General features: G+C 42.4%; 1 protein-coding gene across 1 annotated transcript in view; it reads left to right on the forward strand.

Annotated features, from left to right (window-relative positions):
- The first annotated feature begins 13,472 nt into the window (after window positions 1-13,472).
- LOC308303581 (attractin-like protein 1) overlaps window positions 13,473-17,216 on the forward strand; it is a 179,494-nt gene continuing 175,750 nt past the window's right edge. Inside the window, exons 1-2 of the mRNA XM_080747989.1 lie at window positions 13,473-14,250; window positions 16,588-16,919. Of these exons, the coding sequence (XP_080604115.1) occupies window positions 14,191-14,250; window positions 16,588-16,919 (392 nt within the window). The 5' untranslated portion in view covers window positions 13,473-14,190. The remainder of the gene's footprint in view (window positions 14,251-16,587; window positions 16,920-17,216) is intronic.

The following is a 17,216-nucleotide window of genomic DNA, read 5'->3' on the forward strand; positions in this document are numbered from 1 at the left end:
TTTGCCACATTGCTAATGGTGGTTCTATCTGTTCCCATTGTAGGCAAATTAGGAGCTGCATCTGAGTCTTGGAAGAGAAATGGCATGTGTTAATGGAAGCAACGGCATACTGTGAAACATATGTTTCGAATGTAACCCCTGTTTGTTAAGTTCTGGAAAGAAGCATATTTTGAGTTAAAAGCCCCGGTTTTGGGAAGAACTTTATTTCATGTTTTAGGGGAACGCCCCATTGAATAAAACAACGCTTATTGCGTTTTCACCTTGAGAACTGTTTCCGTGTGCTGGTTTGGGTTCAGACTTCACAATACTTAAAGGGATATTCCACTTTCAAAAAACTTTTTGTCATTGTATGGTCTAATCAGGCTTGTATGAACACCCTGAACAGTTTTTAATTTTCTTCATTCAGTATTTAGATATTTGATGTAAATGTTTTCTGGCCCAACACGCCCAGGCCCTCTCCCCACACACACTCATTGTAACTTCAAACTCCATTTAAACCATGATAGATTATTTAAAAACACCCATTATTTTTTCTGGTGACTCATAATACCCTCCTAATACGTGAGCAGGCCGTGTTTTTTCCATAACGTTTTTCATGTATTTTTAATAATTCTTTGGGAAAATGGAAAAAACTAAATACAATAACAATATATAAAAAAATAATGAAAACTGTTATGGAAAAAACACGGCCTGCTCACGTATTAGGAGGGTATTATGAGTCACCAGAAAAAATAATGGGTGTTTTTAATGAATCTATCATGGTTAAAATGGAGTTTGAAGTTACAATGAGTGTGTGTGGGGAGAGGGACTGGGCGTGTCGGGCCAGAAAACATTTTCATCAAATATCTAAATACTGAATGAAGAAAATTAAAAACTGTTCAGGGTGTTCACACAAGCCTGATTAGACCATACAATGACAAAAAGTTTTTTGAAAGTGGAATATCCCTTTAATGTTTAAAAACTTTATTTGAAGACGTTTACGACTTGAATTATTTGAAAACATTGTGATTTAAAAGACATGCCTGAAAATGGCTAGGTTGTTAACCCTCTGTTTTGAAGGTTTACAACCTGATGACCAACTCTTCAACAAAGACAACTAATGAAAAAGTTGGAAAATAAAGATATTGAGTTAAAACCTTGAGGAGTTCTTTGGAACTATTTTATGTCTGTTGCATATAGTCTTTTGCATACATGTTGTGTAGAGGTCAATTTGTGCTTTTACCAATAACTATGCCGATTAGTGTAAAATCGGAAGAGTCTCTGTCATTTATGGCGCCACCAGAAGGCCGAAAACGCATTCTTCAATATTACTCCTTCAGATTTTATCCGATAATCACACAAATGGGCACACAGTATCTCTACAGTGATGTAATCATGACGGATTTGTCCAATATCATATTCTATCTAATTGGCTAACATTGAATTCCAAGGTTTGCAGGATTGCTCCTTTTTGAACAAAATGTCTCAAACGCAGCCTGCTATTTGTGTGAGATTCTGCACGCACATTCCCACTAGGCCAAGGAACAGATGCCACCCTTCTCACATTGGCCTGTTATAGCGCCACCAGCGGGTCAATTTTAGCAAAACCCATTTTTGGAACAAAATGCCTCAAATCCCGCATGCAGCGTCCGATTGCCGTGAAAGGCCAAAGAACACGTGGTACCCTTTTGACTTTGGCCTATTATAGTCACCACTAGGCCAAAAAAAAAACACCTGACCTGCTGGAGACCTGTTCGGAAGAACACTACTTCTAGTTTTTCTTTGATTTCTTCTTTGCTTTCCCTTGATGCTTTTTTGCTTTCCTACTTTTTCTACCTTGGCCACTTTATCGCTGCTTGCAGCTATATTTTTATATAATATAGCAATTGTCATTGAGATTTTTGATTGTACATTCACTACGTGTGCTTTCCAGTTTAATTTACTATCTATAGTGACACCCAAGAATTTATTTTCATAAACTCGTTCTATTTCCATTTCGTTTATCGTTAATTTTACTGCATTATTTATTTTTTTATTGCTAAAAATCATATATTTTGTTTTACTTAAATTTAGTGATAACTTGTTTACATCAAACCACTGCTTCAGGGTTTCTAACTCCCCTTTCACTGTGTTCATAAGCTGGTCCAGGTCTTCTCCTGAGGAGTATAAACTAGTATCATCTGCAAATAGGACGCACTTGAGCGATGTCAATGCTGTACATATATCATTTATATATATAATAAATAATTTGGGGCCCAGTACAGAACCTTGGGGGACTCCATGTGTAATATTGTGGGTATCTGAATTGACATTATTTATTTGAACATATTGCTGCCTTTTATGTAAATAACTTTTAAGCCACTCTTTGGCAACCCCTCTTATGCCGTACTTTTCCATTTTCTGAAGTAGTAGATCATGGATTACTACTTCAGAAAATGGAAAAGTACGGCATAAGAGGGGTTGCCAAAGAGTGGCTTAACCCTCTAAGGCCCGCATTAAGAAATACTTGAAATAAAAAATTGAAAAAAATCAGATGGTGTTGTAGGAGTCCTATTAAGAGGAAAATGTAATGTTTTTTTCAAAAAAATGTTTTTGTAAGATTTTATAGCCATAAATCAAAAATCATAAATCATGCTCTAATTTACATATGGGGGATATTTTTCACAATAATAACATATGTACATGTTTTAGACATTCTAATGATCACCAAAAAAAATAGTACAGGCATTTTACTTATGTTTTTGTGAGGTATAGCTTCCATGAAAAAGTGAGATGTTGTTTGTCAAAACTCTGGAATTTCAGCGGGTGTGGCGGGTGTGAATGTCAGCCCCTGTGGGGGGTATTTATATGCAAATATTTTGGCCAATGGCATTGTAATACTAAACAATAGAATCCAATGGTGGTGTTTAGGTGGTAGGGGGAGCTAAAATAAAATGATTTAAACCTTTTTTTGGATAAAATACAAACGTTGTAATATTACAACCGTGGGCCTTAGAGGGTTAAAAGAGGTGGTAGAGGCCATCTCAAAGGGTGTTGACCTCTACCACCTCCATCACTGCCATTGAAGTGGACCTACCTGATCTAAACCCATACTGGTGGTCACTTAGTAATTGGTGTTTATCTATAAAACTATCAAGTCTTGTGACAAATAGTTTCTCAAGTATTTTGGAAAATTGGGAAAGCAGAGATATAGGTCTATAATTAGTAAATTGATGCTTATCACCAGCTTTATGTATGGGAATAATCTTAGCAGTTTTCATTTCTTTGGGGAAAATGCCTGTCAAAAATGATAAATTACAAATATGTGTAAATGGTGCTACTATGGTGTCTATTATACTTTTGATCATTGACATATCCATGCCTGAACTGTCTGTGGACTTTTTATTTTTTAAATTTTTAACAATACTAATTATCTCATTTTCGCTCACACTTTTTATGAAGATGGAATGTGGGTTATTTTCAACAGTTATGTCCTTTAAGCCCTGCTTGTTTACAGGTTCAATTATCTGGTTTGCCAGGCTTGGTCCTACATTAACAAAGAAGTTATTGAATTCATTAGCAATTTCTTTTGTTGTGTTAATAGTTTTATTATCTTTATTAAAGTAGGTTGGGAGATCACCTTTAGGTGCTCCTTTTTTTTATTAATTTGTTTAATATTTTCCATGTGGATTGGGTGTTACCTTTATGCTGTTCAAGTTGTGTATCTCTCACAGAACAACCTGCTGGACCTGCTGGACCCCAACCAGTCAGGTTTTAAACCGGCCCATTCCACAGAAACGGCACTCCTAGCAGTCACAGAAGCACTCCATGCTGCCCAGGCTGCATCCCACTCTGCAGTCCTGATTCTTCTGGATCTATCAGCGGCATTCGACACAGTGAATCACCAGCTGCTCCTGGACACCCTTGCTGACCTAGGCATCACCGGGACGGCACTAAAGTGGTTCTCCTCCTACCTGTCGGACCGGACCTACCAGGTCTCATGGAAAGGTTTGCTTTCATCCCCCCGAACCCTCCAAACGGGAGTCCCCCAGGGATCCGTACTTGGCCCTCTGCTGTTCTCCCTGTACACCAAATCCCTTGGTGCTGTAATCTCTGCTCACAATCTATCATATCACTGCTAAGCTGATGACACTCAACTGTTTTTGTCCTTCCCCCCTTCTGCCACCCAGGTGGAAGAGCGCATTGCTGCATGTCTGGCCGACATCTCACAGTGGATGTCAGCCCACCACCTCAAGCTGAACCCGGACAAGACGGAGCTACTCTTCTTCCCAGCTAAGTCTTGCCCCATGCAAGATCTCACTATTTCCATAGATAATGCATTGGTGACTTCAGTTCCGACTGCTAGAAACCTTGGTGTGGTCCTGGACACCCAGCTATCATTTAAGGCACATATTGCATCAGTCACCCGGTCCTGTAGGTTCACACTCTATAACATCCGTAAAATCAGACCGTTCCTCACCCAGGAGGCAGCGCAGCTCCTCATTCAGACATCTGTCATATCAAAACTCGACTATTGTAACTCTCTCCTCACTGGTCTCCCGGCATGTGCACTCAAACCTCTCCAACTGATCCAAAATGCCGCGGCACGACTGGTCTTCAACCAGCCTAAGTTCTCACATGTCTCTCCCCTTCTCCGCAGCCTCCACTGGCTCCCGGTTGCGGCCCGCATGGAATACAAAACACTGATGCTGACCTTCAAAGCAGCCAAAGGTATGGCTCCTCCATACCTCCAAAAGCTGATCAACCCCTACACCCCCACTCGTTCACTTAGATCAGCCAACACAGGGATGCTGACCGAACCCTCGCTAAAAACTCCAGGGCAAAAATCCACTCGTCCGAGACAGTTTGCCCTCTTGGCTCCCAAGTTGTGGAATAAACTCCCTGTCGCACTTAGAACAACGGACTCACTCGCTACCTTTCGCCGTGGACTGAAGACTCACCTTTTCAGACTCCACCTAATCCCTTAGCACTACAGTAAAATCAATGACCATACATGAAGCTAATTAACATTTGTTTGTTAGGTTTCTTTAGAACTTGATTATATTGTGTTTTTCTCTAGATAGATATCCATTTACATTGTTATATTGCTGTTAATGTACTGACCTATTATCTTGTTTATTATTGCGATGTTGTATCTGCTTATTGTAAGTCGCTTTGGATTAAAAGCGTCTGCTAAATGCCTAAACTGTAAACTGTAAACTGTGTATGATAATTCTTTTTATGTAATCTTATAATACTAACTAATTTGTTTTTATATGTTTTATATCTGGCTTCTGTTTCATCAGTTCTGTGTTTTAAAAATGTCTTATAGAGCATGTTTTTCTTTTTGCAGGCATTTTCTATCCCTTTAGTTATCCAAGGTTTTTCTTGCCTTTGGATACGTTTATTTTGCGTCTTCCTTATGGGACAATGTTTGTTATACAGCTCAGATACTATAGACAGAAACTCCTCATATGACTTGTTAGGGTCAGAGGTTTCATACACTTGATTCCAGGTTTGTCTACTGAGGTCTTCTTTTAAGGCAGTGATGGCTTTAGGGGTTCTGAGTCGGGTTATATTATAAGTATTATTTGTACATTTTGTTTCCTTCTTAAGAAAATGGTGGAAAATAGCAAAGACAGGAAGGTGGTCAGTAATGTCGTTGATAAGGAGTCCGGCTGTTACATCACATTCTATATTGTTTATAAAAATATTATCAATTAATGTAGCTGAGTATTTCTGGTAGGCTTGGTGATGACAGGGAATAGGCTATTGCTATACATAGAGTCAACAAAGGCTGTAATTTTACTCTTTCCGTTTGGATTCAATAGGTCCACATTGAAGTCTCCACAAACCAGATGAACTTTGTTGTTGTTTAGATTGCAAAACATATTGTCCAATTTGTTGATAAAAGTGTCTAAACATGATCCAGGATTTCTATACACACAAGTTATCACAACAGTTTTAGATTGTTCTAAGGTAAGTTCAATAGTGAGACATTCCATAATATTTTCTATGTTTGTTATACTTTTCACCCCACTGCATCTTAGGTCTGCATGTGCTTATATACAATGCGACACCTCCTGCTGTTTTGTTGTTCCTATTGGAATTAAAAAGTTCATAACCTTCCAACTCCACATTAAGCTCTTTCTTGTCACTCAGCCAGGTCTCAGATAGTGCAATTACGCTGAATTTATTGAACTTGCGTAGATAGTCCTCGATTTCATCAAAATTTTTGTTAAGGCTCCTACTGTTAAAATGTATAACAGAGAATTCACCTGCCATATTTAGGTTTTTGTATTGATCCACAGTATAGTAGGCTACTTACAATTGTTTGTTATGTTGCTATAATAATTATTTTCAGGATCAATATCATAACCAATTTCATAAAGCTTATGCTCGGTGTGATTAAAGTTTTTTAAATGTTCATACTTAAGATTGTATTCCCTAGCATAATCAGCAGGCCTACTACCAACATCAACAAAATCATCGTCATCAGCGTGTTCAAATGGAAGCAAAGGGTCCTCCTCAATTTCTGTCATCATCATCATATGAACTTATCAATGCCCAATGGTTCCAAAACCGAAAAGAAAACTCATACAAGCAGGTACACTCACACATACAAAGCCTACCCAATGTACCCACAAGCTGGCCTGCACATTGCACACTACCGTAACGTTGCCTTACTTTTCTGAGCGCGCATACACACACACGCGCGCACTCGCATGCACACCCACACACACTCACTCTCCCATCTCTCCCACACAAGCGTAGATGCTCCGGCGGAGGCACACGCGCGCATTCACTCTCACTTTCATACCCATTATCACGCACACAAAAAAAGCTGCATGTCCATGAAAAAAATACACTTGTCCCTGCAGTGAAGCATTAGTTGTGGATGCAGTAGGTGAGAACTATTGCATGTACAGGACAGATAAAACCTGAAGGCCAAATTATCATGTGAAGCTTGACCAATCCTCAAAGTATCCATTCATCAGACTGGGAGGGACACTACACACATATTCTGGGCGTACAGGACAGATAAAACCTATTCATTCTGAACTGAAATGGCCATATATGGACATGGGACACACATTTTGCTTTTTGAAAAAGCCTATTCATTCTGGACTGATATTCTGGACGTACGGGCAGTAGGAGCGAGATCATTTAGCGACCTACAACCGGGTCGCGACGTGGTCTGTAGTTTTCAGCGACCGGGTCGCTAAATCGAGCGACCGGGTCGCTAAATCACCGACCGCGCCGCTAAATCGACCGACCCGGTCGCTAAATCTACCGACCTGCCTGCAGTTTTAGGTCGGTAGATTTAGCGACCCGGTCGGAAGATTTTGCGCCCCAGTCGGTCGATTTAGCGACCCGGTCGCTCGCTTTAGCGACGCGGTCGGTGATTTAGCGACGCGGTCGGTGATTTAGCGACGCGGTCGGTGATTTAGCGACCCGGTCGGGAGGTTGCGTGGCAGGTTAGCCTAACTGAGGTAACGGTCGGGAGGTTGCGTGGCAGGTTAGCCTAACTGAGGTAAGGTTACTGAGGTTAGGGTTAGGGTTAGGGTTAGGGTTAGTAGGTCGGTGGAAGCGACCACCGGTCGGTGGATTTACCTACCCGGTCGCTGGATTAGCGTCCCAGTCGGTGGAATTAGCGTCCCGGTCGATGGAATTAGCGTCCCAGTTGGTCGATTTAGCGACCCGGTCGCTCGCTTTAGTGCCGCGGTCGGTGATTTAGCGACCCGGTCGCTCCATTTAGCGACCCGGTCGCTCGCTTTAGTGCCGCGGTCGGTGATTTAGCGACCCGGTCGCTCCATTTAGCGACCCGGTCGCTCGATTTTGCGACCCGGTCGCTGAAAACTACCGACCACGTTGCGACCCGGTTGTAGGTCGCTAAATGATCTCGCCCTCTCTCCGTACGGGACAGAAAAAACCTGTTCATTCTGGACTGGAGTGACCATATATGGACATGAGGTGACATACATTTTGTTTTTGAAAATGCCTGTTCATTCTGGACTGAGATGACCATATATGGACATGAAACACACATTTTGTTTTTGAAAAAACCTGTTCATTCTGGACGGAAATGTCCATATATGGGCGTGGGACACACAAAGCCACTCATTGGAAGCGATTTTCACCGCTTCAAAAAACAACTGCAGTGTATAGTTTTTCTGCTTTAGGTCCACTGCCTGTCCAACCCAGATAATGAATAGCATATCCATGCATGCACACACACTGCACAGTACACATAGAATAAATAAATTACATGCCTCATTTATTTCCATTTCCCAACAATGTTTTTATTGAAATAACCACACCTGGTTACAGATGGACTGCTTTTGTGCATGTGCTACTGTACGTCCATGCATAATGTGTCAATTAATCTGACACATACACATACACCCAGCGGCCTGGAATCTCGTCATTTTAGGGGCAAGGCCACTTGGCCTTTGGGGTTGTCCATTTTTTGGGGGCACAAAGGCCAAATGCCAGGGCATTTGTCCATCAAATAAAACAAGATTTTAGTCAAATGAAATAATGAATTTAATTTAAGGGTTACGTTTAATATGTAGAATATCTGCTGTGAAATAAATAAATGGGTATTTACAATCTGATGCTCAGACCTGCACAAATCAAAGATACTGGATAGGTTTAAATATGGGGACTCGACAAGACGCTGGTGTCTACTTGACAAGAAAGACACTGGTGTCTACATATTGAAAAGACAGAGACAGAGGAGAAAGTGGTTCAGTCAGCTGGGGCATTAAGGCCACTGTGGCCTCAGGTCATGCTATTGGTTTGAGGGGCACAAGGCCAAACTGAGGGGCAATGGCGGTCATGGCCTTCATGGCCTCCCTGAAATTCCTGCCCTGCCTACACCAATACCTCATTTCAAGCCGTCTTCGTCAGTATGTATACCTTGCATGTTGATACCTCGATATCGATAAATATTCAATATATTGCCCAGCCTTGGTCCTGACCCACAGGTTGAGAAACTGTATAGAGCAGGGGTCTTCGATGAACCACTTAGCGGAGACAGAGCTGGAGCAGGGACCCCCACATACTATCACAGATAAAATAAACATTTATGGGGCACGGTGGCGCAGTGGTTAGCACTTCGTCTCACAGCTAGAAGGTCCTGTGTTCGATTCCCGCCGGGGGACGCTGTGGGTGCTGGGGGTGTGTTCCTCCACCCGCGTCATCAGCGCTCACACCCTAGGTGAGGTTGGCGATAGGGCCTTTCTGTGTGGAGTTTGCATGTTCTCCCCGTGTCTCCTTGGGTATACGCCCTCACAAAAACATGCAGTAGTCCTGGTTTCTATACTACCTCCCCCTAGCCAGCCGGGTGCTCCTCAATTCCCCTGGTGCGGCAGGGGGAGAGCGAGGGAACCAGGACTGCAGGTTAGGTAGTTGGCACCGGGTGAGAAAAATGGGTTGCAAAACCGTGGGATAAAAATATACGAAAAAAAGAAAAAAACATTTATATCTCATATAGATTTCCAAGACTGATACTATCAACAGTGGTGTAAATTAATATTTTGTTTACACATTATCCATTCTATTAATATGTTGGATTCAATGTGTATTTTAAGACATTTAACCTCACAAGAAGACTCGCCTTATGGGATAACCTTCAGGTTAGGCCATACAGAAGACTATCTCATGCTCACCCAGTAGGCAATAAACCACATACAGACTGGAGCCCTTTGCATTGGACTGAAGTTGGACTGTGGTGCTCTATGCCAGTGGTTCTCAACCTTTTCAGGTCGCAAACCCCAAAATAATCACATTTTAACTGGAGAATTGTGAAAATAGCCGATTTACAACATGTAGATCGGCTATTTTCACAATTTCTGCCTCTAATATGATGAGGATGAGGAACACATACAATATTGTATTTGACCAACAGGTGGAACCATAAACCTTTATTAAAGTAGTCCAAACTACTTTGGCAATATAGACCTATCAGTTTTATGATCATCGAAATATTCAAAAATCTGTAATCCAGTTCTAATAGAATGACGCCAAAAATGAAAACAGTAAATAATCTTTTTTCTGACATTGTATTTGATGTTATGTTTTTTTTTTTTGCTTTTGAAATTTATGTTATCCTAGATAAAGTACTATGTTCTATCCGTCTGTCTTTCAATGTTATATGAGATACAAATAGTGTGGTTCCTGTGGAACTAAGCCGTAGTGCTTTCTAGGATCTCCTTTTAGTTGACCTTGTACCAGTGATTTGTACTGTCATGAAACTGTACTTTTTTTCTATTGCAAACTTCTAATAAATTATTCAATCAATCAATCAATCAATCAATCAATCAATCAATCATGTACAGGTAGAATCCTGTTATACTGAACAAACACTCACAATATAGATCTTTTTTTAACAAACAATAAAATCGATTTATTAAAAAAAAGAAGACAAAAAAAATCCTTAAACCTACCTATAACAACACAAATGACATTAACTCATTAACAACATTTTTAATCATTTAGAATCTTCTGGATGGGGGTCTGTGGCCACATAGGCCTACATATCAATGTGGGGGACAGGGCGGGGGTCCTTGAGTTGAAAAAACATTAACAACCACTGGCCTATAATATAATGCAGGGGTCTTCAACGTTTTCAGGCCAATTAAGGTCAAGGACCCCTTTGTTTGGGAGAGAGATGAAGCAGGGACCCCCACAACCTTTCCATAGATTCCATACAGTGTATTTTGGATTCATGGCGATTTGTGTTTTCAGATAACCACGTGAACTAAACTAGACCCTGGAAACTACCGTCCCGTTTCCATTCTTAGCTCCATATCCAAAGTCATGGAGAAAATAGTCTACGAACAGATTGCAAGATATCTCGATGAGAATAATCTGATTTACGAGTTCCAATCTGGATTCAGAAAATCTCATTCCACCGACACATGCCTTCTCTATTTGACCGACCAAATCAAACGCGAAGCGGATGACGGCAAATATAGCGGCATGGTCATGATGGACCTCCAGAAGGCATTTGACACCGTAAATCATTCTATTCTGATTGAGAAACTAAAAGCCATCGGTCTTGACAGCGCAGCAGTGAGTTGGATGCAATCTTACCTGGTGGGGAGGGAACAGGTGGTGGAGATTAACGGTACCCTGTCCCCCCCCTCCCAGTAAGGCAAGGACCACTTGCAGGTTGAAAAGACACTTAAAGGTCCTACACCATGCATTTAAAAATAATTTATATAACACTGTTTGTGTCCCAAAAACGTTTTTGAAAAGGTTTGAGGCTAAATTACCACTCCTGAATACAGAGCCCCTGTCATTTCTGCCTGGCTTTCAGAGCATTTTCAGCTGCAGTACCACCTTGTCCTGAGTGGGAGGACTGCGCTATTGAGCCAGTTTTGGCCCCACACTCCTCCCCACCTCCTGCTCAGCAGGCCTGCCCACCCCTCCCCAACCCTCTCCCAGCTCCTCCTGCCTCCTTCTCAGGCCTGCCCACCCCTCCCCAACCCTCTCCCAGCTCCTCCTGCCTCCTTCTCAGGCCTTGTGACATCACAAATCTGACCTTTCACAATCAGGACCGTTCTGAGACATGCTAACATAGATCTGCCCATAAACTGAGAAAGACACAATGGTCAGAAATAGGACTTTGTGAGGATAGAAGTTGCTGGTGGGACACCAAGAAAATACATACAAATTGGAAAAATGTAAATTCATGGTGTAGTCCCTTTAACTCTGAACTAAGTAAGATCTGCACATGGCTTAACGACAACAAATTATCAATTCACCTGGGAAAAACCAGTCCATCCTCTTTGGATCAAATCATAACCTCAAAAAAGTCGATAACTTCACAATCAAAGTGGGTGACAAGGTCATAACACGAAAAAACGAAATCTCTTACTTAGGATGCATCCTTGAAGCTAATCTTTCCAGTGAAAAGATGACTTCTAAAGTAATAAATAAAATCAACCAACGAACTCGTTTCCTACAGAGGATCGCCCCGATGGTCAATTTCAACACACTGAAGACCATAGCTGGTGCAATAATCCAGCCCCTCTTTGACTACGGAGTCCACGTATGGTATCGTGACGCCCCACAAGCCCTGAAAACTAAACTCCAAACAGCCCAAAATAAACTAATTAGGGTCCTGCTTAACCTTCCCTATCAGACTCACCTCACCGCTACTCACCAGTTAAGAGTGGGGTGGCTCAGAGTAGATGACAGAGTACAGCAACTTGCAATGGGCCTGGTGTACAAGATACACTACACCACTATGATACCCAAGTACCTATCAAAATACTTTATAAACATTAAGGATGTCCATAATTACAACACCAGAGGCAGCGCCACAGATCACTTTCAACCCAGAGTCAAAACCAACAAAGGGTCAAACTCTTTTTGAGCGGTGGTCACAACGCTCCTATACGTGGCCGTGTGTGTGGGTCTGTCTGTCTGTTTGTCTGTCTGTCTGTTTGTCTCCGTGTCCGTAGCCTGCAGTTACCTTTTCTGACCACACATGTTAAGGGAGGGGCGCTGTTGCACACACACACACACACACACACACACACACACACACACACACACACACACACCACCGCTCAGTTCACACGAGTGTGATTTTTCTGCTATACCACCAAAATGTGGAAAGCCTTACCGAAGGCCATAAAGGAGTGTGGATCACTAGCATCCTTTAAAATTGCCCTGAAAAACCACTTACAGGCAGCAGCCGTTCGCAACTGGTAAAAAATAAACCTAGCCCAACCCTGTTATATGAGATACTTCAATGGTTTCCAGTGGAAATAAGCTTAGTCTTTTCATGGATCTCCTTTTAGTAGACCTTGTACCAGTGACCTGTACCGTCATGAAACTGTACCTTTTCCTATGCAAACTTCTAATAAAGTCTTCAATCAATCAATCAATCAATCAATCAATCAATCAATCAAAACTGTCAATACTTAACTTGACCTTTCACTCTGTACTTAGTCTGCTCGTTTTCCCCTCTACAACAAACCTCTATGCCGAAAATAGAAAGACTGGTAGGCGAGGTTAGATCTACAAGCTCACAACACCTCGCAGTGCGTCGAGTGCGAGGCGTTGTGAGCTTGTAGATCTGCTATTTTTGGCTAAAATTCTGAGAATATGGACACTAGGGTTCAAGTGGTTAATATAAAAAAAGGAGAAATAAAACTTCCTATCACTCAAAGATTTGGAGGACCCCCTGTAGTAAATCTGGGGACCCCCTGTTGAAGACCCTTGATATAATGTATACTCCCCTTATTTGCATATCAAACTGGGGTGGGGGCGGAGGGGGGAGGGGGGTCCTTCAAATGAAAAAGGGCTGATGTCAATAAAGCTCCTTAATTGAACTGATTAACACTTGAATAATAAACTCTTCCAATTAAGGCCCCCCTCAACATTACCCCCCACTCCATTCACATCCATGTCGACTGCGGCACACACACACACACACACACACACACACACACACACACCACTGGGGGAAGACAGACAGAGAGAGAGAGAGACTCCACACAACACACAGTTCCCTTTCCAGCCAGCGGCCCTTTGTTCACAGACAGAAGCCGTTACATTGTAGCCACCTCAGTTACACTGTAGCAGAGACGGTGCCTTGTAGTGTCCAGATATATAAAGCTACAAAGTATCCAGTCTCTCTCTGTGTGTGTGTGCGTGCTCGGGTGTCTTTCTATGCAGTGTGGATTGTTTACCCAGATAAACATGGCTGCTAGCCTAGCCTAGGTCTGCTGCTACTGAGGAGGAGGAGGACCAGAGCAGGAGAACCAGCGGTGTTGGAGCCCTTCTACAGCCGACCACAGAGCGCCCTGGACGGGCCGGGCCGAGCCGGGGACACCGGGGGTACCACCACCAGCAGGCCCACCGCGGACCACCACCGGTGTGGATCTAAACGGAGGGGGATCGCAGCCTACATCTGGGACCAAAACACTGGGGGGTCCGCGGATCAGATCCTAGCCTGTTGGGCTAGTAGAGACGATGGCTGCTTTTATCAACCACCACTGCTGCTGCTGCTACTCTTCAACCATTCTATAGTTTCTCCTTTTTTATGGGGTTTTCATCAAGAAAAGGCTCTAAAAACGATACATTCAAGACTGGATGCTGTGTTTTTTTCCACCCACAAAAGGCTCTAAATCAACCCATTTGAGACTGGATATCCCTGGTGGTTGTTTTGTTGGGGGGTTTCGTGTTGAAAATGCATGCTAACGGTGCAACATGCAGGACAGCGCCGGGCTCCAGGACGCATCTAGCGGGCAGATAATCGCAGCAACCCGGGTAAGAAAGAGGCTCCGTGCTGAGGGTAAGAGAGGCTGCATCCATGCAGCAGGGGAAGGCCTTTATGATACCCTACTGCAGGGGTCTTCAACAGGGGGTCCGGGACCCCTAGGGGATCCTCAAGAGTTACAACAGGGGGTCCTCCAAATCTTTGTGTGATAGTAACTTATTTTATATTTTTACCACTTGAACCCTAGCATCCTTATTCGGAGAACTTTAGCCAAAAATAGCAGATCTACAAGCTTGAAAAAATATTATTATATTAATATATTTTTTGGCACAGAGGTTTGGTGTAGAGGGGAAAAAGAGCAGACTAAGTACAGAGTGAAAGGTCAAGTTTATGAAGTATTGACGGTTCAAGTTGTTAAATATCTGAAAACACACATTGACATGAATCCAAAATATGAAGATTGTGCTGTCAAACAATGAAACTATATGGAATCTATGAACAGGTTGTTGGGGGTCCCTGCTTCATCTTTCTCTCAACTAAGGAATCCTTGGCCTGAAAACGTTGAGGGATGAGGACCCCTGGCCTACTGGGCTTTGATTCGGTGCCATGGATGGCATTGGTCCGACATCCCATTAGTCTGACACTGGTGAATGCTAACCTGGTGAATTCTAACCCTAACCAATGTAGGTCTAATGAGATGTCGGACTTATGGGCAGTCCCCTTTGATTCATCACAGATGCTGCAAAGTAAAAACAGTAAAAAAAATGAAAATAGCAGATCTACATGCTCACAACGCCTCGCAATACAAAATGTAATGCCTCAACTCTTGTGCTCATCAGGGTATGGAGGTCCCCAGTTAAAATATGATTATTTGGGGGGTTCGCGGCCAAAAAACGTTGAGAACCACTGCTTTACTGGAGTATTTCCAAACTCCAATACTTTAATTTCTACTCCATTACACCTGAGATTGACCCAAATATTGTACTCCACTACAATTATTTGAAACTTAACTAGTTACTTTGCAGATATAAGTTATATTATAAAACACACATTAACCACTTCAGCCCTATTTTATACCTAGACTATAGACGGGTTTCTTGTTTACAAACATTGAGACTAAATGCACAGGTGACTGTATCATGTAATCAGTCCGTCCAATCCCCAAACCTGTTGTTTTGGGGAGCGCTGGTTAAGCCTGGTTTCATTGGCTACTTTTGGTACCGAATCAAACGTGACGTGGTCGTGGACCAGAAACCCGTCTATAGCCAATCTACAATTTGAGTAGTTGTACTGTGTTGTGTTCTGTCTGTCTGTCATTCAATGTTATATGAGTTAAAAAACTACCTCCCCAATCACATACACACCCATTGTAACTGTTACAATGGGTGTGTATGTGATTGGGGATTGGTCCAAGAAACAAGCCATAGACTTTTTTGGGTGTATCTTTTTAGTTGACCTTGTACTACCCGTGAACTGTACTGTCCTGAAACTGTAGGTCTACATTTTCCCCATGCAAACCTCTAATAACGTCTTCAATCAATCAATCAATCAATCAATCAATCAAAGTTGTGGTCTGAAGACTCACCTCTTCAGACTCCACCTTTAGCCCATAGCACTTACCCTAGCACTTACCCACCCTCAATGAACATACATGGAAGTTAGATAGCTTTTTTTAGGTTTATATTAAGTTTTTACTGAACAGGTTCTTGGTCTAACTACGTTCTTTTTTTCTTAGTTGATGTATTGATGTTGATTTATTAACCTTGCTTATTGTAAATCTCTCTGGATTAGCCCATTTAGAACGGGTACACATTATAGTGTATCATTATTTTATGCTTTAACTATTGAGAAATAGCAGATATACAAGCTCACAGCGCAGCACCGAGTGCAGTGCTGCAAGCTTGTAGATCTGCTATTTTTGAAAAATCATGAAAATTAGAATTTTGACCTGTCTTTTGAAGGTTTTTTGAAAAAAGTATGTTTCTATGTCAGCAATCTGGCCAGCCATCGTCAAAGAAAAGGTCCTTTTCACTTAACTGGAGCTCAGTTAGCCTGTTCTTGAGACTACTATGTCAGTGGTTCTCAAACCTTTTCATGTGAAGGACCACCAAAATGATATGTATTTGTCCACGGACCCCCATCTCAAAATATTTAGTTCCAGGGACCACCCCGAAGCAAAATTTGAGTAACAAAGGTTCGCTTTGAAAATACATATATTCAAAGATTTGCTCACATTTTCACGACTTTTTCAAAAATAGCTTGCAGCGCCGAGTGCCGTGCTGTGAGCTTGTATATCTGCTATTTTTCACTGGTAAAGCATTCAATAATTATAGGCCTAAATGGGTTTTAAAAACCTAAATTGTAAATTGTACTTTTCTCCACCACAGGAGATGATGGTGGACTCGCTACTGGGTGGTGGAGGAGGAGGAGGGGGGAAGCAGCTAGTCCTCTTCAGACAGCAGACCCCTGGTGGTGGTGGGGGTCCCAGCGCTACAGGCGGTGGTCCCTCGGTGTCGTCCAGCCTGCGGGGGGTCCACAGATACCTGGCGGTGTGCGTGGTGTTCTACTTCGTGCTGGTCACCCACGCCTCCTCTCCGGCCGGCGCCAAGCAGACGTGCGACCACAAGAACTGCCTGTCGGGGAAGTGCGTCAACGGGTCCTGCGTGTGCGACCGAGGCTGGGCCGGGGACCAGTGCCAGCACTGCCAGGGCAGGTTCAAGTAAGTGTCTGGGGCTTTTTTCACAATAGAACAGTGAAGTCATGACGTGACTCGCTCATCTCCCGGTTCCTTTGTTGGTCCCTGACTGACCAACCAGCAGGCTCTATCTATCTTGTCCCGCCCTGGTTCCACCTTTTTTATGTTGAATTTGCTAAAACATCATTTTTGGAGAAATAAAAACATTTAAATGCATGCTGAGTCACTATACTGCCACTGAGCAGCTCCATTTTACTGAAACCAAGTTTGAAATTAGAATTGAACACACAGAATAACAATATGAAGCAACTGAATTAAAAT

This window comes from Nannobrachium achirus (genome assembly GCF_963921795.1).
Source record: "Nannobrachium achirus genome assembly, chromosome: 18".
Taxonomy (NCBI): Eukaryota; Metazoa; Chordata; class Actinopteri; order Myctophiformes; family Myctophidae; genus Nannobrachium; species Nannobrachium achirus.